The sequence below is a fragment of the Heterocephalus glaber genome, unplaced genomic scaffold (assembly GCF_053883595.1).
Source record: "Heterocephalus glaber isolate CG9 unplaced genomic scaffold, H.glaber_assembly_v1.0 deba00001531, whole genome shotgun sequence".
NCBI lineage: Eukaryota > Metazoa > Chordata > Mammalia > Rodentia > Bathyergidae > Heterocephalus > Heterocephalus glaber.
In genome coordinates, this window is record NW_028258329.1 from 5,836,262 (window position 1) to 5,860,409 (window position 24,148).

The window sequence follows — 24,148 nt, forward strand, 5'->3', positions numbered from 1 at the left end:
ACAGCCTGCAGTGTCCCCTGCCATACTTAGAAAGGGTGAGTATATAACCAGGGACTGGCACAAGCAGGAGAGGCCAGTTGTCTTCTGGGGTCTTCCAGCCAAATCAGGCTGTCAAAGCGCCTCGCTGAATCCCAACAGAGAGACCCTTTGCCTTCAGCTGGGAATATGGGTTCCTGATCTGGTGTGGATTCTCTTCCAGTGGCATTTGGAGAGAGGCCTGGGCCCTTGGAGCCTGCCACCCATTGTGTGATCCCAGTCACCCCACTGCTCTGAGCATCAGGTGTTTTATTGGCAAAATAGGCAACAGGTAAATAATGCGTACTCAGCAGCTTCTCGATTGGCACCATTTCTGCAGCCTCCTACCTCTGGCATTTGACTGTCCTGAGCACTGTCACCGCCACACCCATGGTGACTATGCCAGGGCCACTGGCCAGCCCCATGAGTGAGTTTTTAGTTGGCTGCAAAACCCCCAGGCCCTCGGCTGCATACATGGCTCCTCTCCTGCCTTCTTGGGGTTTGGCTCTGTGGCAGGTTCTTGATTAGATGTGGCACAGATAGATGTAATCGGAGGAGAGTTCACTCCTGGATTTTACATCTGAAATTGAATTTGCATGAACTTCTGCAACCAACGAGAGGAAATAACTAACATTTTATTGAAAACTTCCTTGGGCCAGGTGATTTACACACATTTTCTTATTGGATCTTCACAGCAGTCCTGTAAGACAGAGTTTGAGAATAGCTGAAAAGCCCCAAATCTGAAACTTTCTGAGCACTGCCACAGTATCACAACTGGACAGTTCCACAGCATGACTCTTATTTCATGGAGAGAATTACTTACAATATTTTATAGAATTATCTTTAGGCTATACATATAAAGCATACATGAAACATAAATGAATTTAGTCACATTCCCACAATATCTCAATGTAAATGCTATGTAAATAGTCATATTATATTGTTTAGGGAATAACAAAAATGAAAAAGTATACATATTCAGTATAGATGCATTTCCCCCCAATACTTTTGATTCACAGGCACAGAGGGCAAACTGTACCTTAGAATCTTTGCATCCATGACCATGTGTAGTCTTCCAGTTTTGGTATTAAGTTCTGTTCTTCTTGGAAAATGTGTTGGCTTATTTTATATTTTGTTGTATGCTCTGAAATAGTTTACCTCAGATGGTAATTGCTTCCTAAAGGTTAGGTAGAGAGTGCATATAAAAATGAGTGGGTCTGGGTACTTTATTAAAAATAGGTGAATCATTCATTTCTACCCAAAACTGTTTCTATTGATCTATCCATGTTTTCAGTATCTTCTTAAGCCTTTTGGGAACAAGTTTCAATAAATTTTTCTTCTACTGTTTCTTTTTGTGTTTTTCTGACTCACTCTTCTTAGGGACCTTGTATTAGATAGTTTTTAACTCCTGCATCTATCTATCCTCCATCCCTCTCCACATTTCCTTCATACATCTCATGTCTTTGTCTTTTTGTATGATATTCTGAAGGCTGCTTTGTCCTTAATTTTAAGAACTATTCTTCAGGGTTGTCCATCTCTATTTTGATAATCAAATGTCTAGTTTTGAAGAGCTTTCATTGGCTCTCTTTTTTATAGCAGCCTGATCTTTTTCTAAATATATTTATTATGCTTTAAAACCTTCATCTCTTTGTCTCAATACCTTACTTTTAAAAAGTATTTTCTTGGTTGGGATTCTTACCTCTATGTTGTAGTGGGTTTTTCTCAGTTATTTAGAATGTTTTCATGAAGTGCCCATCTTAGACTCTGGGATTTCCTGTTGGTGCCTTTGTTAAGTGGTTTATCCATTTCCTGCAGCTATTGTGGGTGAGAAGCAGGAATGTGTTGCCTGGTGAGGAGGGCCACTGAATGGTCTTCTGAATGGAGACACCCTAAGACAGAGTTGGGGCTCTGTCTGTCCCCTGTACCTGTCCTGGATAAACTAGAAGCACTCTAAAGCTGTTCCCTCAATTTCTAGAATTTGAGGCTTTGTTTTCCTCTTCAGTCTGATCCCAAGTTTTTAGACCTCTGGTCCACTTTGCATCTGTGCTCTGGTTGACTATTGCTATTGCTATATTATTATTGCTGAGCAGCAGATCATTCTAAATTACAGTGGCTGTGGTAACAGTCATTTGTATTGTTCTCTCATGGCCATGCGAGTTGATTAGGTTCATCTAGGTAGCTCTTGCTCAGAGGCTTCCATAGGATCGCAGTGAGTTGGTGGCTGGGGCCCAACTCCTCTAGGGTGTGAGAAGGAACATCATCTCCATGAGTCTTGAGCTTTCTCACAGCATGGAGTCTCACAAGCACGGTCAGAAGTCCAGGCAGAAATGGAATCAGATTTTATGAACCATGGCTTCACTTCCGCTGCAGTCATGTCACAGTTCCACTAAGGCTCCAGGAGAAGAAACAGAGACCCCAGTGATGGATGGGAAGTGTCAGAGTCTCTTGTAAGAAAAGCATGTGTAATGAAACATATTCTTATAGCCATCTTGGAAAATACAGCCAGTTACAACTCCCTTTTCCCTAGCAGTGCCAGGAATTAATTTATTCTCCTAAACACCTTTTTTGTATGTTTTAGAATTTAGGGGAGAAGCAGGAGGACAAATATTGTTCATCAGTCACCTTGATGCAATCTCCCCACATCATTCATTCATTCCTGGGTTTTCTGGCTACTGTTCTAACTTATTGTTTATAGCATCTCATCTTCTTGGTGCTACCTACACCCAACCCCTGGGACAGTTGGTTGTACAGGCTTGAGGTGGAGGCTTGTTCTGTTCTCCTGACCTCATCCAGCAGGAACCAGAAGTGGGCCCAGTCCCAGGGACAAGCCACAAATCTCAGAGCTCGTCACCAGCTCTGCTGACCCCCACCACCTCAGATCTCTTCTAGACCACCATGATCTCCCAGTTGGGGTTGCTCTGGGGCATTCTCACTTGTGGTCATCCATACAGGAGAGCCACAGCCACCTAGGAGCTGATGGACAGTATTTCTGGTAGGAATGGCTTGACCCACTTTGAATTCTTTCTCTTGTGTCTTGCTCTTGATGCGTCCAGTAAGCAGAAAGGGCACCTGGAAGTACACCCCCACGCTTGGCTGCTCTCTCTCCCTTCTCTGGCTCAGTCCTGCAGATGGAGGCTGGCGAGCTGCCACATCACCACTCAGCCATAGGGGCGCCTCAGGGGAGGGGCAGCATGGTGGGCCTGAGGAGGGTACTGAAGCCCCATCAGGCTAGAATTAGGGTCTGGGAGCTAACGGCCTATGCTGGGCACCATGGTGGCAGCTCAGAATTGAGAAGGTGTCACCCTGCTCAGCTCAGCAGGGCTCTGAGCTTGTCTAAATGATGGAAGGAGCCTCCAGTCCAGAGCCCAGGCAGAGAAGGCACCTCCTAAAGATGGATTTGCTTTCTGTGAAAGAAGGGAAACCCTAACTCTGTAATAATGATTTTCATTCTATCTTGATCTCTTCTCACCAACAGGCCTGGATTAGTGCTGCTGTTTGGTCCGATGTGACAATGAACTGAACTTGTGTGGCAACGTGAAATAATGACAAATAACCTCCTTCGTGTTAAATTTCCTACCTTCTCTCAGAAGAGAAATATGGCCCCTGCACCAGATCTCGGGCAAAATCTGTGGTCTTCTGACTTCATTCCTACATGAAAGCTTCCACTGGAACAAGATGGGCACATGCAAGGCTGGCCCTGTGGTCTCAGGCACACACAGGACAAAGTGCGTGTCGGGAGGCAGGAGCAGTGCACAGCTATTTTGAAATCTGTGAGCATTTCTCTTTGAATGCTGTCCACTGCACTCTCCCAAGATCTCTCCCTTCAGGCCATCTGCGAAAGGCACAGTGCCCTGGAGCAGCATTTTAAAAAGCTGATTTGGTCTAGGCTTTAAAAAAGAAAATCAAAAGAAAACAAACACCCACCCCCCACAGTGAACAACAACTTTTTCCCAGGCTGGTCAGCACTGTGGCCAGGTTGCTCCGGCAACAACACATTTTGGGGGGGCAGCTTCGCTGGGCCTTTGTTTCCCAGGTGCATTGCGGGGATGGGAGAAGGTCAAGGGTGTTTCCGGCTCCACATCCTGTGAGGCCAAACCCGCACCTCGGAGCTCTCTCCCGCTCGAGTCCCGGCTGGCCTCTCAGCAGGGAGAATAACAGCATCTGTGTGGCAGCTTCTCGGGGCTCCTGCCTGCAGACAGTCTGGTGGCCAGCAAAGGCAGCTGCTGACTTCCTGTGGCCCCGGCTGCTGTTGGTCAGTTGGGCCCTGGAGCTGGGAGCTTTGGTCAGGCTCCCAGCCCCCTGGCAAACCCACCTAATAGCCACAGCCACCTGCTTGCCGTCCTTTCTCCTTTCCTACAAACTTCTGTCCTTTCTGCTCCTGAGGGTTCACAGTGGCCAATGACAGAAGGATCCCAGCAGCAGTCTGGGCCAGAAACAAATGGCAAATACAAGGTGTGTTTCCTGTCCAAGTTTGCCACCCCACAGCCGCAGTAGTTTGCTTTTGGCACTCTGGAGGCATTGGTTGCTATCGTAGCCCATGACTCTTGAGCCCTCATTCAACCATCTGGCCCAGAAACATTGAGCCAGCGTGAGCGGCCAGTCCTTGGTCACCAGCCTCTTTCTCAGGCCTGAAGGGCTGCTGACTGGTTCCCTGGGCCTGGAGCCATGGCAGCTCATGGTGAAGCTGTGCCCTGAGAGACAGCACTCAGGTCCCTGAGGAAGGGTCATTAATCTGCCGAGGAAGGGTCGGCTCTCCAATCACCCTTGGCCTCTTGGGTCCCAACAGCATTTGGAGTAAGAAGGTTGATTGCTGCAGCTTTCTGACCCTCTTTCTTGGCCACTTGTTCCAGTCACTGCTGTGTGGTAATAAACCATCCCAAAACTTAGTAGTATATGACAGTGTCTTCCCACAATATGGTCCTGTGGGTCTGGAATTTGGAGAGAGCACAGCAGGGACATTTGTCTTTACCCTGTAATGTCTGAGGCCTCAACTTCAAAGATTCCATGGTTGAGGAGGATGAAACGTCTAGAACCATCTGAAGGTGTCTTCTCCAGTGATGACCTTTGTGCAGCTTGGGCTCCCTCACAGCATGGCGGCCTCATCTGGTGGCTCAGGGCTTCAGAAGTGAGTGCCCACACTCACTACCTTTTTTGACTGAGTTTTGGAAGTCAGGCCGCTTCATCTCTACCCCGTTCTATTGTTTAGAAAAAGTCATAGACCCTCATGATTCAAGGAGGGAAGGACAAAGATGCCACCTCTGAATGGGACAGATGAGGGATGTGAGATCTGCTGTGGTCATCTGACACAGTCCCCCTGGCTTGCCTTTCTGCTCAGCCCACCCACAATCCAGCTGCACAGACAGGCGTAACAGCTGCTGGGCAGTTCCTCACAGGCCCAGGAGGGAGCTGGGCCCCAGAGCATGGGGGGACCTCTTTCTCTTTCCTCACAGCTGGGCAAGTTCAGGGTTAACAGGAGCCCAAGGGCCACTGGATTTAGTGAATTATCCTGGCCTGCCTGGGCCTGGCCAGCCTCCCTCAAAATCTGTGGCTGCTCCTGTGGCTTTGGGTCTTGTGTTTCTTGGCTCTCGATTTGTGGTGCTGGAAGGAGGGCTGCCCAGCAGAGCCTCACCCTGGAGCCAACCAGGGTGGGGGCTGGAGGGTCCCCCAGAGACCCAGAGCTTCCTGCCGACAGCCTCCCTCTGTAGCTGAGGGTGAGGGGCCTTGGGACTGCACCTTTTTCCATCCCTTGCCCTGGCTGTGTAAGGGACAGGCTCTGCTTTGCAGAATAATTTCTGTGATGGTAGCGGAGTTCTGAGGAGTACTGAGGTCAGGGCAAGGATTGGTAGGTCCCAGCTGTGAACATCCGGGGTCTTTGTAGTTCTAGAAGCTATTTTTGTCCAGAGGCTGTTACAGGAACAATTATTTTTTTCCTCCAGCTTCCTGACTCCTCCTCCATTATCTCCTCTGTTCCTTTGTGTCATGACACTCAGGTCACCAAAGGCCCCCAGAGTGGACCCAGGGCCCTGCCTGGCCATGTGCCTGGCCATTAGGCTGCATGTGAGAGGGACTGAATCGTGTGTGTGCACAGCATACGACGTGCACACTGGAAAGCACACACATGCGCACACATCACATGCTTGTCACAGAGAGCAGATTTAACAAGCTTGTGATAGAAGTGCAGAGAAGCCAAGTTACAGTTTTACAACTTTCTTGCACAAGGAATGCAAGCCGTCCATGAGAAAGTTTCCAGAAGAGCCCCTTTCCCGCCCCCAGGCACACAGGGCTCCTGTGGGCCTCCGGCCGCGGCTGTGCTGCCGCGGGGGTTGGTGTTTGCTCATGTCCACACGCGGCCACAAGGGTTCCTTCTCTCCCAGGTGGGGTCATACTCGGGAACACTTGGTAAAGTAAGCTCATCACGCCCACAAACTCTTCTCAGAAGGCCCAGGAGCCCAGGGGCATCCATTTCTCTGCCAGCCCAGCCCAGGGCTGGTGGGAACTCAGGACAGCGCTGCTCTGCACGGGGCGCCCCCTGGCGGCGACGGTGAGAACTGCACCCGAGAGTGGAATGTTGGTAAGGGGTGCAGAAGCTGAAAGACTTCCCTCTTCCTGGGGCGCCGGCGAAGGGACAGGAGTTCTTATATTTTGGCAAACAGCGGCTCTTCTTGGCCAGGCCCCCAGCTGCTGGTTACCATGGTTGGCTGAGCTCTTCCATGGCAGTTGGAGAGGCAGGGTCCTGCCATCACAGGCTCTGGGGAGCAAAACGTGTCACCTGCGCGGAGACCCCACGGAAGTCTCTGCACCCAGCCCCCAGGCGCCACTCTGAATCAACCCTCCTGTCTCCCCGAAAGTCCTCACAGTCCGGGCCTGACCTTCATGCAGCTCCTTCCGGGGAGGGGGAGGAGGCGGTGGCGCGGTTTTGTCTGGCCAGGGTGGGAGTCTCTCTGAAGGGGCTTGCTGCCTGAGTACGGGTGGCAGGGACAGCCTTGGGCAGTGGCTGAGGACGGGAATGGTCATGGCCAAGCGCTGACTCTGGGTGTCCTCCATGACTTGAGCAGTGGACAGGAGGCGGAGACAATGCTTGCTCTGGATACGCAAAGGCTGCCAGGGTGAGAGAGTGTGCGCATGAGTGTGAGTGACACGGGTCTTCGGCTGCAGTCTGTGGATGTTCCCAGGAAGTGCTGACGGGAAAGGCTCAGGGGCCTCCTTCCTGCACCAGGGTGGCAGCTGGTGATCCCCTGGTCAGCCAAGAGACACTGCCCCCGAGGGACGTGACGCCCACAGGACCCTCTCAGTGGAGGTCTCTGGTGCCCACACCCTTACTGCCGAGTCCTCACTGTGTGCCCCACTGTGTGCAATAGCTAGCTCAGCCCTGTCACTTTCCTGCTTTGTCAAGCAGGGAACAGGGGTGTCAGAGGCCGAGACATTTGTCCTGGGTTTGGGTGGGCAATGGCAGAGGCAAGATTGGAACCTGGGTCTGTGTCTCCAAACCCTGCCCGTCCACCATATTGAGGAACAGCCTTTGGGCTGGGTTCCAGCAAATCCTTTGGTCCTTGGTGCAACCCCAAGGGGGAGGTTTGGGATAAACGGGGCGCTGGGCTTTGGGGTGACAGGGCCAAGCAGAGGCCCCTGTGCTCAGCTGTCCCTCCCTGTGCTCAGGGGTCCCGGGCTCCTCTCTTGTGATGGAGGGTGGCAGTTTGCCAAGTGCATGCTACTGGTTCCCCTTTCACGGGGACAACTCTGCACATGTCACCAGCAATGTGAAGGCTGCTCCAGTCTTTCATGCGCTCCCCAGGTCCACCGAGGAGCAGATACATTTCCGTGAGGGCAGCACACACCTCAGTGTACTTTAGATCAAATGTAAATGATTTTTATAAATAAAATCTAGACAGTGAGTCCATTTGCTTTCACTTCTCCAGCCACCTCTGAGTTGAGGCGTTCGGGCCCGAGGCGGCTCTTGCAGAGGTGGGGGTGGTTTCTGGTTCCAACCATCCCACCTCTTGTCTCCTCCTCTAGTCTCCTCTGCAGCCCCCGGGCGGAGGCTGCGCTGTGCAAGCAGAAGGGTGTCAGAGCAGGCCTTGGCTGCACTTGGCGGAGGGCCATTCCGGCCAGTGGGATGGGTGTCGCTTCACCCTGCAAGGTACACACCACTTCTCAGAGGAGGACGTGCAGAGGCTGGCTCTGCCCTGTGCTGTGGACACCAGGGCCACATGCAGCGCTGTCTAGGGTCCTCTTCTGGGACTGGTGTGGGCTTGGAAGGCAGGGGTCAGACATAGCAGAAAGTGCCTCCTGGAAAGTCAATCATACCCGGCCTGCCAGGACTAGGAGAAGCACTGTGAAGTTCCAGATGACGCCAGAGAGGGCGCTGAACCTGAGTCCAGGAGGGACACACTGGGAGTCCCAAATCCCATCTGCAGCCAGAGTTCAAAGATACAAATTTCGTGCTGGCCCCAGCTGAGAAACGCCAGACCTTCTTGCTGGCTTTGGGCTTTGGTTTCCTTAGGAATGTGGTGAAGAGCTGAGTGGAGCCAGGTAATGTGGTGCTTGCGAGCCCAGGAACATGCATCCGAGGCTCATGAAACCAAGGAAATGGATCACTGATGTTGAGGGCTGGATGAGCTGCACATTTGTTGCTCTTGCTGTGCCCCACTGCGCCGAGTCACATGGAGTTCTGTCCCTGGAAGCCTCCCACGTGTAGGCCAGGACGCCAAGGCCCTGCTGTGCTTTGGTGTCTCTCAAGGTCCCTGTGTTAAGGTGGGGCTGCTGGGAGGTGGAGCTGGTGGGAAGTGCTTGGGTCACAGGAGATGTGCCCTTGAGGGGCCTTAGGGACCCTGGTACTTCCAGTCTTTTTCTTTGCTTCCTGGGTCTGAGGTGAATTTCTGCCCCACTGTGTGCTCACCACCACTGTCATCGGGCACCCCCACCCTCTCCCCAGTCTGGGGCTGCAACCCCTGGAACAGTGAGCTAAGTCAGCCTTTTGTCTTGTAGGGTAGTTATCTCAGGCATTTCATTTCTAGTGATGGGAAGCTGATTAATGCAGGCCAGGGAGCTACCAAGTGGTGGGCCGTGGCCACTGGGGTGGAGAATATGGCGACTCCCCTAGAGGAGAGTGGCCATGAGGCCCCAGGCCTTGGCCACCGTGGGCATGCATTGATCTAGCTGAAGAAAGAACCTGGCCATCACCAGTGAGGGGCACAGAGAGGGGCACTGATGGAACATTGGTGGCATGGGCTGGGAGCGCCCTGGTCCCACCGAGCGCTCTGAGGGACCACGGCTCTTGGGAGCAGCCCATGGAGGGCTAGTGTATCCCAGAACCAATGGAGCCTTGGGCCAAGGGTCTGAGCTAGCCTAGACGCGGAAGTAGGGATCTGAGGAGCATGTGGGGACAGGTGTCCAGAGGGAGCTGGATGACAGCCATAAATCCAGGCAGTGGAAATAGCAGAACACACTGGGCCACCAGCATTTACCAAGCACCTCCTGAGAGAGCTCCACGGAGAAGGAGGCCACCCACAAGAGAGGGAGAGGTGGTCATGTGAGTCTGGGCCCTGGGCCTTAGTCCTTGTAAATGGCAGGCAGGGAAGTGGGGTCTGGATGGCGGCGATCTGAAAGTCCTCCAATATGCAGCGCGCAGCTGGAAGCCTGGCCCTGGAGGCTGACAGAAGCCGCTGCCAGCTCTGTGGGGTCTATGCTGGGTGGGCACTGCCCGGTGCATGCCATCCATGCTTGTGGGAGGTGTGGTGTCTGTGGCAGCTGCCCTCTCTCTCATTCGGAAACTTGGACCCAGGAGGTGGGTTTGGAGGGTGTGCAAATCCCCTTCCAGGTATCCCAGTGCCCCTGGGTCTGACCAGACTCTCCTGAGGCCTGGCACCTATGCCACTGGCATTCAAGGGTCAACATTCACGAGGGCTGGGATTGGATGGGCCAGCAGCAGCCCCCACCCAAGGCAGAAGTGTTGGCTCCAGGAAATGGCTTCTGTGTCTCACCATGAGGGTTTCATCCTCTGCACCGCAGAATGTGCCTCATACAGCCTCTCCTGGGAGAAATAAGATTCCTGTTCAGCCTTACAGGAACAAGATGACTGGCTATCACTTGAATAGTGGATTATTTCTGGATTCTGGAAGCTGGATCTCCAACAAAAGTACTCTTTTGTCTGCTAGAATGCTCAGAGTCCCAAAGCGGACTAATCGCAGCAAGATTGTGCACTCGTTGGTCCAGTAGTAACTCTATAGTTATGAAAAGTGAATATTTTTACAGCTGATTTTTTTTCTTTTTACAAAATAAATAATTGGGACAAGCCAGAAGAAAAAGAATAAAAATGAGCACTAATCTCACGTCAGAAATTACCATTAGTAACAGTCTGGTCTATGTCTTTCTTGCCTTTTCATCTATATCTATACGTTGATAAATAAAAAATATTCTGAACAATTTCTTATTAACATGAATCCCAAGGCTTCCCTGCTTCACTTACTATATTGCAAGCGCATTTTCTTTTCTTTAAACGGCTGGTTGTTATATTGCATAGGTGCCACCATAGCGCCTTTGGAATGAGGAGGGTATTTTGGACTGAACTGTGACCCTTGAAAATGCATATCCTAAACTCCCGACCCCTTGTTCTTCAGAATGTGACTTCACTACTTCCTGTAGGTAAGAGAGGACATCTGAGCAATGATGTCAGAAACAGCTTTCCTGCACCCTGCCTTTCCCCCCAGAAAGGCTCAAGACCTCAGGGGCCACGGTGCCCAACTGTGGGCTCCTGATTGGGTCTGCATTCTCCAGTCACTAGGTAGGGAGAAGAGGCCTAGGTGTCCAGGCGGGGTAGTGGCGGGCTGTCCCAGCCTCTCAGAGGTGGCTGATTCGTCCCACACCTTGTAGCCTCACTCTGCAGAGTCGCACAGGTACGTGCCTGGCACGGCACCTGTCTGTCTGTCTTTCATCACTCACATCTCTTCGGGGACCTCTGGGCTCCTAGGGTGCAGGGGAGGGGGCCGTCCAGCCTGGGAGAGAGGTGACTGTGCTTTGTGGGGAGGGTGGTACAGGACGCCTCATCCTCTGGATCTTCCGGCCTCTAGCTCTGAGGTGAGGGCATTCCAGCAAAGCCGAAGCGACTCCGTCCTGTCTACTTCTGACTGACAGATGTGAGCACACCTGGATGCCCGCTGGGTGCTGCTGGATCGTGTCACTGTCTGCATGCTGTGAGCCTCCCGACTGTCTGTACTAAACATGAGCTAACCCGTCTAAATGCTAACACGCTGCTTCTACATTGAACACGTCACTTTGGTTTGGGGCGCTAAGGGGGATTGGATGCAGGGCTATGCAGGGCTTTATCAGTGAGCTAACATCCTCGGCCCTTTCTACTTATTAATTTTTGTTTTGAGTCAAGGCCTTGCTCTATTGCCTAGACTCACCTTGAACTTGTGACCTTCCTGCCTCAGTCTCCCCAGTAGGTGGGGTTACAGGCATGATGAGCCACTGTGCCTGACTTGAATACATAACACTCGAGTCCTGATAATTTCTCCAATTAAACACTGATTTTAAATTCTTACTAAATCCCACTTGTAAACATTTAATTAAAATCAAAGTCTAAAATATCAGGCCAACTTCACACCTTAAGAAAGAGACAAACATCTAAAATATTATATTGGTCACACAGCAAATGCAATTGTCTCTTGGTATCCACAGAGAAGTGGTTCTAGGACCACCTGTGGGCATCAAAGGCTGCAGATGCTAAGTCCCTGAAATAAAATGGTGCAGTATTTGCATAGAACATACACAGTCTTCCCAAATACTTTAAATCACCTCTAGATTGCTTATAATACCCCATACAAAGCAAATGCTACGTACATAGCTGGAATACAGCATCATTTAGGGAAGAATGCCAAGAGCCGATGTATGTTTGGTACAGACACCTGTTTGTTTTTATTCCAAGATGAAATGTTTATCCCTCAGAGTTTTAGGCCCCACAGAGTTTCAGGCCCCACAGATGCGGAGAGACCACTGTGCTCTAAAGCTACCCATGCTGAGGTCGTAAGTTCCTTCTTTCCTCCTTACCCCATACCAACTTCTCACTGGTGTTCATAGCTCTTCCCAGGGTGTCCAAGCCTTCCTAGGCCTGCAGTAACCTCTGCCGAGCCCAGGAGGAGAGGCCAGGCCTCAGTGTGGCTGGATAAGGATGCGGACACAGTTCTCTCTGGGCAGGGGCTGGAACCCGAGCCCAGGCATCAGCCTGAGTGTCTTTTCCTCACAAAGAGCTCAGTGGTCTCAGCTGTGGACTGCCAGAAACTCTGGCATTTCCCAAACCTTTGTGTGTTTGCAGGCTGATATCCCCCGGGTAAAACGTCTCAAAGACACATTGATCTGCTTCGCTAGCTTCATGGAAAACACATCTTGCTAGCATCTGAATAGGCCAAGTCCAGGTTCCTTCCTCAGGCGTGTGCTGAGAGGGGGTGGGGATCTCATTCTCAGGACTGTCTGGGGACAGCCGGCTCTCTGCATCCTCCGGCCATCACTGCTGGCCACCCCCTTTCTAGCTAGTGGTCAGGGTGGCCACTGAGCAGCGAGACCTGCTCCTTCCAAGAGCATGTTCCTCAGGTTCACTTTTTCTTCTTACCCACACAGGAGCCATGTTTTACAAGGTAACCTTACACATGGGCTGGAAGGAGACACCACTTGTTTATAGGCACACGCCTCTAGCCTTCAGAGCCATCGCAGAGCACACTTGTGCTGAGAGATCTAACTTCCTTATACATTACAACTATCATTTATGTGCTTTGTAATAACTTGTCTTTTGTGCGCCACTGCCTTTCATTGGATATCATTGCATTGTGTTATTTCAATAATGAGTTAACAGTCGTCACAGCTGGGCCAGAGTGAGCTCCTTTTCAGACAACTCCTTTGGCTTTTGACTACTGCCCTAAAAGCCTTTGAATATCTGGGCTGTTCCAGGCCCGTTGTAAATTTTTTGTGTGTACATACGCATGTATAGTACAGGTGTGTGGGTATGGTATGGTGTGTGCATATGTATTTGTGCGATGTGTATATGTGTGTAGTGCATACATGTGCTGAATGTATCTGTATATGTGCATATGTGTATATATGCATGCCTTGTGTGTGCAGTGGGTCTCTGTACCTCTGTGTATGCTGTGCTACGTGTGTGTGTGTGGTCTTGCTCCACAGTCGCAGGTTCCAGACCTAGAAGAGTGTACAAGTTTTGGTGATGTACGAAAGTGCTACTCTTTAGGTCACTCTTAATGATGGAGCTAGAAAATATCTTTGATGACCATAGGCATCTACTTCCTTTTTAAATAAGCTGTGCGCTTGACAACAAGAGTCCATCCCAGAGGTCCGAGTCCCTCCCCGCCTGGGTCTGGTCTTCTTGAAGCTCCTGTGATGTTTCCACCTGCCCACACCTTTCTTTTACGGTGGAACTTCTCTGCCAGTGGAGACTTCACCTCTCTGCCCCTTCCCTTCAGGTGCTGCCTGTCTCGGGGAGCCGGAGCCAGTGGTGCTGGTACGGAAGGCTGGGGGCATTAGAGCCACAAACCCATCAGGACAGGCTGAGTGAGCTGTGTTAACAGAGCCCCCAGGTCCCGGTTCCCAGTTCCCAGCTTTACCCTTTGCATCCATGTGGGTCGTCTGAGAGCTGCGGGATGAAGCTGCATTTCCTTAGAACGAAGGCAGATTGAGAGCTCCTCAGCTCATGCTTTGGATTTCAGGGCAGTGGAATGGGGCACGTGGGAAGCTCGCATAAACAGTGCAGGTGACAGATGTCCCTTCTCAGCACTGGCTTGCCATCCCTAGTCACAGGGCCTCTCCCTACCCACTAACCGACCGCTGTGGACTACGAAATGCAGCCTGATGAGCCTTGGTGACAGCCTGCCAGCGGCCAGGCGGAAATTTATCTTATTTTATTCTTATTTCATTTTTCCAAACATGTTCCCCAAAATGAGGCTCCTAAATATTGCTATCATCTTATACATGAATCAGTCTATTTTTGTGTGTGCACCTTAACTCAATCATCAAACAAAGGTGTTAGTAAAAGTTTGGCCAATATTTCAGAAAGCACAAATTTATTCTGACAGGCGGGCTATTTCACAGCCACAGAACCAGGCCTGCTTCTCAGGGAAGATTTCACAGAAGGTCTTGGGCTGGTGGGGAGCTGGGCCAGGGCAGTAGCACATGGTCTCCCCTGGTCCCCAGCCCATCCTGATGGAGGAACAGTCATGGCTGTTTCACTGAGAAGAAACCAGGGCCACAGAGGCGGGCAACTTACGAAAGGTGAGGCTTCAACTCCACATCAAAGCCATCAAACCCTAAATTTGGGCCTTTGGGGGCTGAGGCTGAGTCCCAGGCCCCTTTGCAGCCGTGTTTTGGTACAAAATGACTGCTTACTGCCCCGGGGAACGCTCACAGATCACACCCTGCTCTCGTGACTGCAGAAGTCAGTGCTGGGGCCTGTGCAGCCACACTGCGTAGCCCTGCCTGAACACGCACAGGTGTGTGTGAGCGCCGGCCTACCTGCGAACTTGCAGTCTTCCGGGAGGGCCAATGGAAAATGTATCTGAACACTGAGGAATTGGATTTGCCTGTAGCCATTGGGAACTGAAAGATGCAGGCATAACGAGGAAGTGTTTTTTTAAAATCTCATGATGTCATGAGAAGCCGTTGGTCTGCAGCCAGGGCTGGGGCAGAGAGCTGCCTCCCATCACCATCCCAGGGGCCTCCCAGCACCCCAAGGAGGAGCCCCGTCTTGTTGTTCTTACAAGGTACAGGGAGGCACCGGTGGGGCCGAAAGGGCTCTTCTCGATTCAGCCCCTCACCATCATGTCCACATTGCCCTGGATGGAGCTCAGCCCAGGGCCAGTTCTGCCTGCAAAGGTGCCTGGGAAACTAAGTGCCAGAACAGTCAAGGTCTGCCATTGAGCAGAAGTGGTGCAGCTACAAATTCTGCCACAGTGCTTGTCAAAGTGCTACTATCGCTAATGCACTCCCCCACGTCCCCCTAGATTTGGCTTGACTTGGCTTTGGATGGGAACTATCATTAGGCGTTTAGAGGTGCAGGGAGTGTCAGGCCCAGGCCCTGGCATGCTGGAAGATGTGCTCCTTCCAGGGCTGCAGCACGCTCACATCTGGGAGTTCATGCTTGCAGGTTTTCCTGAGCCTTGGGGGAGTCTGTTTCATGACATTGCCTCTGAGGCTGCCCAAATGCTTCCTGCGTGAGGAATGACCTGCATAGCAGCATGCACTCTGGCCCTGGAGGACAGAGAAGTAGGGTCTGCTACGCCTCCAGGTAGGGTCATTGCCAAAATCCTGCAGGTTCCAGCATCTGTAGTCAGGGAAGGTGGTGCCAGCCCAGCCAGCAAGCAGTGCATCCAACAGGTTGCTGCTTTCTGGCATGCAGCACAGTGGATGGGAGGCCTGAGTGTTGTCTGCTAGGCAGGGAAGGCATTGACCCTGTTCCTGGGCTGTGTGCTCTCCTGATGGCAGGACGAGGGGACACCAGGGTCAGAACTCACTGATCTTGGCTGGCTGACCCTAGCCCCTCACACCCGTCCGGTCCTGTGCACATCCACCTTGCCTGGGGCTGTTCCTGCATCTCAAAGACAGCCAGGGTGGTTACAGGTCAGCCTGACCTTGGAGGCGAGGCGGACAGGACAGGGTTGCTGCGGGGCTGGCCTTGCCTGGGATGGACCTGACACCCCCCACAGGTTCCGACGGACTCAGGGTGAGGCGCTTCCTTCCTGGGTCCAGGGGAGAAGTCCCTTTCAGCTTGGATCACCACCATAAAAAGGTGTGCATGCAATTCAGAGTGCAGGGAAAAAGGTATAAAGTAAAAATAAAGGGCCTTTCCCTCCATGCCAGACCTTAATTCTCTTCCCCAGAGGCACTGTAAGTCTACAAGGTTCTCAGCATCCTCTGGGATAGTTTTCACGTGCATAGGCGTAGCTCTGGGATATTTTTTATGCGAATGGTAACTAAATACACACTGCACAGCAAGGTTCTTTTTAAAGACAAAATACGCATACTATACCACAGAGAGCGTTTCAGAGCAGCACATTCAGCACTGCCTCTTTCTCATCAGGCTGCAGCGCATCAGACTGTCACTCATACAGAAATTTGACTTCTCCCCTGAGAGGTTGGGAGGTTTCTTGTTTCAGCCATTATGAGAGATGCTGCAATAAACACCCCTGCTCTGCAATTGTGAGGACTGTCAAAAATATTTTAGGATTAAACAGGTGAGTGGAACTTCAGGTCACAGTGTATGTGTGGATCGGAAACAGTAGCATATTCTGCCAAATGCCCTCTGTGAAGTGACCTCATGTAGATCACTTCCCTTTGGTCTCTCCTCCTGCACTCAAGCAGTCAAAGTGGTTCTTTAGGAGACTGTCTGAGTCCTGCTTAAAACTGCCAGAAGCTGCACCAGAGACTCACAGTTATAGCTCTGGGTTTGATGAGTCCCTGAGCTCTCCTGTCGCTTTCACGGGTCTCTCCAAAGAATCTGCTCAGCCCCACCACAGGGCCTTTGCATGTACAAGCCTTTCCACCTGGGGCCTTGAGAGCCCCACACAAATGCCCTTCTCAGATGGTGCTTCCCCACGCAGGGATCCCACAGCCTCAGTGAAATGCAGCCCCTCCGTCACTAGCGAACCATTTCTTTTTGTGTTCATTGTCACCCCACACAGCACAAGTAAGCTCCCAGAAGCTGAGGTTCTCATCTGTATGATAACCTGTGTCCTAGTCATGATGTCTGACATGTAGGAGGTGTGCAAGAAGTAACTGCTGACCCTTGAGCCTTTGCAGTGTGAGGGCAGCAGATGGCATTTGATTGCAGTCTTGTGACTGCTGGGTGGAGCTGCATTTCTTTGTGACAGTTGCCTGTTCAGCCCTTTCCCACTTTCCTATAGGGTTTTCTCTTTTTAATTAAGAAGTACAGACTCTTTGCGTGCAATATAAGTGAGCTATGTCTCTGTTTTGTTGCAAATATTTTTCCTAGTTGGTTGCCCACCTTTGGACTATGTAGTAAGTTTTCCAATTAAGTTCCTAATTTTCATGCAGCCAAGTTCACTGGCCATTTCCTGGATGGTTTTGAAGCATGGTGTGAAGAAGTCTGCTCCTCCGGCTCTGTAGGGCTCTCATCCCAGGGGCCCAGGCCAGGGCAGAGCTGAGCCCATGGGCAGGAGCAAGAGGGCTAGGCTGTGGGAGAGCCTCAGTGTCTGCAAAGCTGCCAGGCTGCAGGTCTGTGACACAGGGCATAGATGACTGAGGGTCGGACAGGACCTGGACTGCCTTTGGGGGGCAAGTGGACAGCTTGGGGTATGGGCATAGGTAGAGAGCAGAGATCCCCAAGGCCCTGCTGGGGAGCAGCGTGGGAGAAGGTGGTGAGGTGGGTGAGAGGCACAGACTTTCCACCCCCAGGACTTGGGGCCCAGGCTCAGAAAAGGAAGTGGGGACCCCAAGCCTGTGGCAAACGAACTGCCAGGGGCAGCTGCAGGCTGTCAGCAGTGGGCTGAGAAGGGGCGCCCACTCCTGCCCGAGAAGGCCTGAGCCTGCACTGCTGTCACAGCACTCAAGAGACTGAGTCCACAGCTGCATTCTTGAGAGTCTGTTTATTTTCAGATACAAGGACTCACATCTGCCTGCACACCCCAGCAAATCCCACGTTTGATCTTTATAATTTAATTTTAGCAGTTTCAAGAACTTGAGGCAGAGTTTGCTCTTACATCCAAACTCCCCGTCCTGGATCAAGCAGCCTTAAATAATCACTCTGGGCGAAGATGTGGCTGCCTGTGCATGTGTGTGTGTGCATGCACACCATTTATACAAATGTTGCTGTTGTGCCCATCCGTCCCCTGTGAACAACTTCATTTTTCACAGTCTGCCATCCACATGTGCAGTAAATGTTTAGCAAATCCATGATTTGGTATAAGCCCCCTACAATGTGATTTCACAACCAGAGGTGACCGCTGAGATATTACTTATTCTGTTAAAGTGATAAACAAGATTATGATGTTCAAACAAATAGGGATTGTGCTCCAGCTGCGTCCAAGTTATTTTACCAGGCTATAAACACATGGCCCTTTCTCTAGGCCCGCAGATGGGGTTTCCCTTTCCCTTTGTTGGTGGGAGAAAAATGAAGGTGAGTGGCCCTCTCATACTGGGCTTCCCGGCTGTGGCACTTGAAGGAGCTCATTCATTCCCCGGGTTGGGTGACAGTCCTCGCCCAGCATCCTGAGTGGGGTTTCCCACACAGACTTCGCTGAGCGGAGATACCTGATCTCGGCTTGCCCGACCCGGGCCCCACTCTGGGGACTCTGGAGCTTGTGAAATGGGCTGAGAGGCTGGGGTGTTGGGGAAGGGGCAGGGGTCCAGCCCTCCTCCTGCCCTGCCCAAACTGCTCCTCACCTGAGTCTCTAGTGTAATTCCATCTGAGACGGGGGCTGAAAACCCCACGGGCAGCTCCACTATGCCAAGGAGGACCTGCCTCCTTTTGGGGGACCCAGCCCACAATGGGGTCCCCCTCCCTTGCTCCTAGAGCCCATGGAAGGCGGGGAGGTGCCTCTCGAGGACCCCACTGCGTTCCCTTAGGCTGTAAACCAGCAACAGGAAGGCGGAGTGCTTGGGTGAGTGCCCTGCAGAACCTGAGAACTCCACACCCGCGCCACCAGGCAGGTAACTTCTCGGCACTTCTTAGCAGGTCGGGGTTAGGAGGAAAACCCCTAGACTTCTGGGTCCCCGGAGACTGCAGCGGGCCGGGAGGCTGCAGTCCCGGCCAGCCGGGCCACACCAGGCTTCTTCGGCAGGAATTACCTTCTCTTGCGCGCGCAGGCCTCCAGCCGGCCGAGCTCTTCGCAGGAATGGTAGAAAATGTCAAAGTCCCTGGCGCCCCAGCCCCTCCAGACAGCCAGGCACCACTCTGTGTTTTCGTTCTCAAAGCCACACACCACGGTGTCCTTTGCCACCACAGCTGCATCCACCAGCAGCCTGCAGAGAGAGGGGTCTGAGGAAACTCATGGGGTCCCCACTTGGTCGGGCTGGGACCCTTCCCCTGCACATCCTCAGAGCTGGCTAAGGAGACCGTGCCAGCCTGGCTCTGGGATGTGTTCCAGTGCCCTCCAGTCTGGGCCCACAGGGGGGCTGAGGCATCATAAACCTCACAAAGGCCGAGGGCATCAATTCACGCTCATGGGCTCTGTCAGTGAGGGACTGACTCTGGAAGGTAACGCATGCTTCCATCCTTGCCTTCAGAACTCGAAGTGCCCAGAAAATGCCATCAGCCTGAATTCCCACCATGGCACGGCCCGTGACTGAGCTGAAGTCAGTCAGTTTCTTTGCTACAGCTCTATGGGATTGTCTGTTCCACTCCTACATGCTTAGGAAACACAAAGCTGTGGACTGATGTGCGTGATCCGTGAGTACCAGTTTCCTCAGGGCCTCAGTGGGCAGCTCCTGCAGCCTCCCTGCCTGTGGGATGCTGTAGGGCTGGCGGGTCACCTCTGGGCACGTGCCATCTGCATGCATCCTGCTGGGCACCGAGGCTTCCTGCAACCAGGGTGCCCAGAGGCCTCTGACTCCCCCATGGCCTTGCCAGGTCCTGCCTTTCAGGGGGCTGCCTGGGCAAAACTTGGCTTTGGGGGATGAACAGGAAAAAGACCACTAGGTAAAAATTAAGGGACACTCACAGCAAGCACAGTAAGGTCAACCAACCTGGGTTTGGCACACCCACTTGATCCCCGAAACCCAATCTGCTAGCTGGGGACTACTTTGGCTCAAGTCTGCCACAGACACTCAGCCAGGGCTTAGGAGCAGACCATAATCTAGTTTCTAGAACCATTCTCAGAGCCCCGGGAGTCACTGAGAAAGCTCAAGTGTGGCAGGCCAGGGAGTAAAACTGCCAGGAAGTCTCCTTGGTCACTGTCTTGCTGTGGGGGAAACAGGCCAAATGGGATTTCTCCACCTTTGCATGCTCCATATAAAATAAAGACCTTTGTCTACAGATGAGCAGTAGCTCATGCTGCAGAGAAACAGGCCTAGTGTGAAGTGGAAAGGCTCCAAAGTACACGTGCAAGCACATGTGCACACACAGGCACACTCAGGCGTATGTACTCAATTTGAATTCATTGAATCAAGGGCTTTTCAAGGGGAGATTTACTGCCTCGGCCCCAGAGTCAGCGTACACGGCGATATTGTTGGGAACTGTGGCCCAGGGCCAGGCCCACATCTCGGCCACGTAGATGGTAACTTAGCCAAGCTGTCCTTACAGATATGCGAAGGTTGGGCACCGCCACGCCTCCTGGTGGTACCCGCCCCAGGCTTGGCCACGTGAGGAGTGACTGTGGCATGTCACCTGGCTCGACAGTGCTGGTGTGCAGGTGGGTCACCCTGGCAGGAAGGGTGGTGAGTCACTGGCAGGGACCCCTGTTTCTCCTGCACGCAGCCCTGGAGGCAGACCTGGTGTACAGGGACACCAGGCACCCAGAGGAAGGCGGCCTTGGCTACAGGCTGAAGCTCAACTTAGCCGGTGTTTGCTGAGTCCCCCAGAAGGACCCGGAAGGACTTCATCTGCCCAAAGGACCCCAGCTGGTCCCTGCTTTGCCCCCGCAGGGCTGCTGGGCTATCACCAGGGACCCTGGATTCCCCATGCTGCTCCCCTGGGTCCCCTAGCAGCCTCCTTCTGTCTTACCCATGTGGAGTCAGTTCTCGGGCTTTTAAGACAGCGATGACTCGGCCCCGCTGGGCACCCGAATCCTTCTCCAGGCCAATGACGATAATATCTCCGCCATGCCTAGGAAACCGAAACCAAGGAAGGGAAGTGGTTTGTCCACGGCCAGCCATACTCTCCAGGGGGAATGGCACTGTCAGGAGGTAAGAAACATGCGGTCTCTGCCATGGGACTGAGTTACAGGGAGGGCACAGCCTTCGAGGCAGATGAGCACTTTCCAGGTCAGAAACCTAGTAGCAGGGGACTGCGTGGCTCTCCTTTTATGGCATCTGCAGCTCTCTGGTGGGCAGATGAGCTTTTGGGGCCCACGCTTAGATTTGCTGAAGAGCTCCCTGCTGACTGCAGAAGGAAGGAGCAAATCCTTCCGCAGAAGCAGCCCGATGGACTTGCTTGGTTTCTGCCCACCCTGCTCCTGAGGCCAAAGCAGCAGGCAACCTGGATGTCCGCCCAGTCCAGGACGCTTACCTGGGAACCCAGATGAGGTCTCTGACGGCGAGGACCTTCACGGCCTGCAGGTGCTGGCTGAGCGGCTCCCCATCCATGGGGGTCAGGTCATGCTCAGACCTGCCCGAGGTGGCGCTGGGCTCCTGCAGCCGCTCCGGGTCCTCGCAGTCTGTGGAGAAAGGCATGCTGGGACTGCTGGCTGGTGGGCTGAGCAGGCTGGAGGGTGGGGACGAGGAGTAGGAGGACATGGAGCAATAGTCAGTCAGTGAGTCCTGGTGGGTCAAGATCTGTGTGCCCAGCTCCTCACTGTACATGATGCTCACATCTGCGATGCAGTCTCCCTCGGGCTCCTGTGGGCTGGCTGTGTGGCTATGCAGCGCTTCTGGACCTGAGGGCCGCACGGGGAACATGTCCCTGAGGGGGCTGGGGTCCCCGCAGGAGTACCGGGCACACAGCTGGTAGGTAGCCGAATGGTACATCACCAGGGAGTTGGTCTTGTCATCCAAGCACCAGACGACTTCCTCCCCTCTGCAGTCCGAGCTGCACACGACCGATGTGATGGCCGAGGGGGTGGTGTAGGGCTCCAGCCGCCTGCTGATGTCCAGGGCTGCGCAGTCGATGACGAGGAGGCCTGGCCCGTTGCTGTACCAGACCTCTGACCCGCTGTTGACCACCTCCATGGCCTTCACCGCGTAGGGGTTCTGCCGCGCATCGTCGTCTGGGATGCCGAACTTGGACCTATTGGCTGTGTGTGAGCACAGGTAGGAGCAACTCTCCCTCGGGACGCCCCGCACCACCGGGAACACGGCCACGAGCCCATCAGCCAGGCCTGCCAGCACCAGGAAGGAGTTCTGTGGGAGGAGAGAGGGGTGCATGAAGCCCCACTGTAGCAGAGAAACAGAGGGGCAGTGGTCCATCTCTCTACATATCCCGGACAGGCATGCGACGTCTGTGAATGTCCCCAAGGAGCAAAGTTCTCAGAAAGGCTGGGTCGGCCAGCAGCAGCCCTGGGCCCAGGACCCAGAGGTGCCGGAGGCCCAGCCTGGTGCAGCCACACTCAGCCCACCTGCTCCAAGGCCAGAGATGTGCCATGGAGGAACAGTGCCCATGGCACTAACCAGGTCACCAGGCCCACAATGCCACCTCCGAGGGGCTGACTTCTTGCAGCAGGAGCAGCAGGGGGCTCTGTCTTTTCCTCAAGGCCACCAAAGCCTCATGGTGCCCTCCCTCATGAGAACACTGCTTGTTCCTGTGACAACAGCTATGGGCATTGTGGGGGTCTGCTCACTGCCACTCTAGGCAGAATGCTCCATGAAACCTGGGGAGGGTCCCCATGCCCACCACTGTCCCCTGGTGTTGGCTGGGTTCAGGAACAGCTAAGTCTCATTCATTTCTGTGGCCCTGGGACGCCACTTGGTTTTCTGCTTCAAGTGGGCAATGAATGCATGTTTGCTGAACTAATTCCGAAAGAAATCACTTCCAACTCATCTTTCTCCTGGAGGCACGTCTGGTCCAATGTACCCACATTCTCAGCTCAGGAACCCCCCGAGATGCCCACAGTACAGCTGATACTTACAGGGTCCTCAGGGCACCCCTACGTCTGCAATAAAGCGTAACTTCTTTGGCAGTCACTGGGTAGAGGCCGCTGGGCAGAGGGCAAAGTTCTAGGGACTGAATGATGGGGCCCCTGTGGGCCACCAGGGCGTCTCTCAGGGCAGAGTGGGAACAGGGCACGGTGGGAGGCAGAAGAGCTCTGCAGGGCAAAGCGGGAGTCAGGACAGTGCAGGGGCTGGGCCTGGTACCAGCGAGGTGAGCTGCAGAAAGCTGCCTTGTTGGCAGTCAGGGAAGTCAGGAGGTTGGGCTGTCCCAGGTACCAGAGTGACAGTCTCCCGCTCAACATCAGGCCAATAAGCTCTCAGAAAGTTTATCAAAATGCACATTTGCGATTTTAGGGAAAGAAAGCAGCCAAGGCAAACAGGCTCAGAGTCTCTGTCCCGAGTCCCACCTCGGCCTCGCCAGCGTGCTGAGCGCCACGTCCAGGCTGGGTGTGAACGTGTGCGTGCAACAATGCAGGGGTCTGCCCTGCACGGCCGCGGGCAGCCAGGCCTCCAAGGGGGCAGGCACCCCAAGCAGGAGGCTCTGCACAGAGCAGGCTTTATTCCCCCCAGTCGTACAGGAGGTGGCGCCCTGGCTCAGGGCTCTGGCTGCTGATGGCCTTCAATGACGCTTTGTGTCCTGAGCTCGCCATCCCCATCTATGGGGCCACGACCCTAAATGAAGCTAAGGTTCACTTCACACTGGTGTTTCTTTTTAAAGAAATGAAACTAGAACAGGGTGGAGAGAAGAGCTGATGTGTTTCGTGACTGTCAGGAGGTCTTAGTAATGCTCTCCATTTCCAAGGGCACTGGCCCGGCGCTCCGGGCATCTTTCCATCCCGCATTCCCCCGTTACTGGGATGGACTGACGACAGTCCACACGTTTTGAGCAGCAGCACCGGCAACTGCTCCCTGTGTGCTGACTGAGGGCACCTGTGGTTTAAACAGGCCTGGCAGGGACGGACCACGCCGGCATTGCCTGAGCAATGCTGGGACCCTGGGAGGGCAGCAGAGTCTGGGAAAGACAGGTAACTGCCTGCCCCGCGGAGGACAGGTCACAGCCTCAACTCTGAGAACTGAACAGGCAGGGGCAGAGAAGGGGTGTGGGCGGGGCTGTTCTTGGCTGGATGGAGGGGCCTGAGCCCGGGGAGCAGGCGCCAGCAGGGGGCCACCTAACCCGCTCTGCCAGGGCCGGGGAGAGCGCTGGGTGGCCAGGCTTGGGGGACTAAGAGGGGAAGTCGGCCTGGTCTGCTGGGAAGGAAACACTGGTCTGGGATGGACAGTGAGCCCCGGGGAGGAGGCGGGGAGGGCAAGAGAGCAGGCTCCCCACAGATCAGAAGCGGGGCCTGCCAGGGCCTGGCGACTGATGGCCGTGGGAAGG

The 24,148-nt window shown here is 53.4% G+C and overlaps 1 protein-coding gene across 5 annotated transcripts in view; it reads right to left on the reverse strand.

The window, feature by feature from the left end:
* Positions 1–630: 630 nt before the first annotated feature.
* The window catches only part of Lrrk1 (leucine rich repeat kinase 1), a 151,379-nt gene continuing 127,861 nt past the window's right edge, over positions 631–24,148 (reverse strand). For 3 of the 5 annotated variants that reach the window (XM_021264742.2, XM_021264743.2, XM_021264744.2), the window contains 3 exons: positions 21,194–22,023; positions 20,690–20,791; positions 631–18,990 (listed from right to left, as the gene is read on the reverse strand). In XM_021264742.2, coding sequence (XP_021120401.1) covers positions 18,813–18,990; positions 20,690–20,791; positions 21,194–22,023 — 1,110 coding nt within the window. In that variant the 3' untranslated portion in view covers positions 631–18,812. The remainder of the gene's footprint in view (positions 18,991–20,689; positions 20,792–21,193; positions 22,024–24,148) is intronic. The other 2 variants (XR_015441803.1, XR_015441802.1) reach the window with 2 other exon arrangements.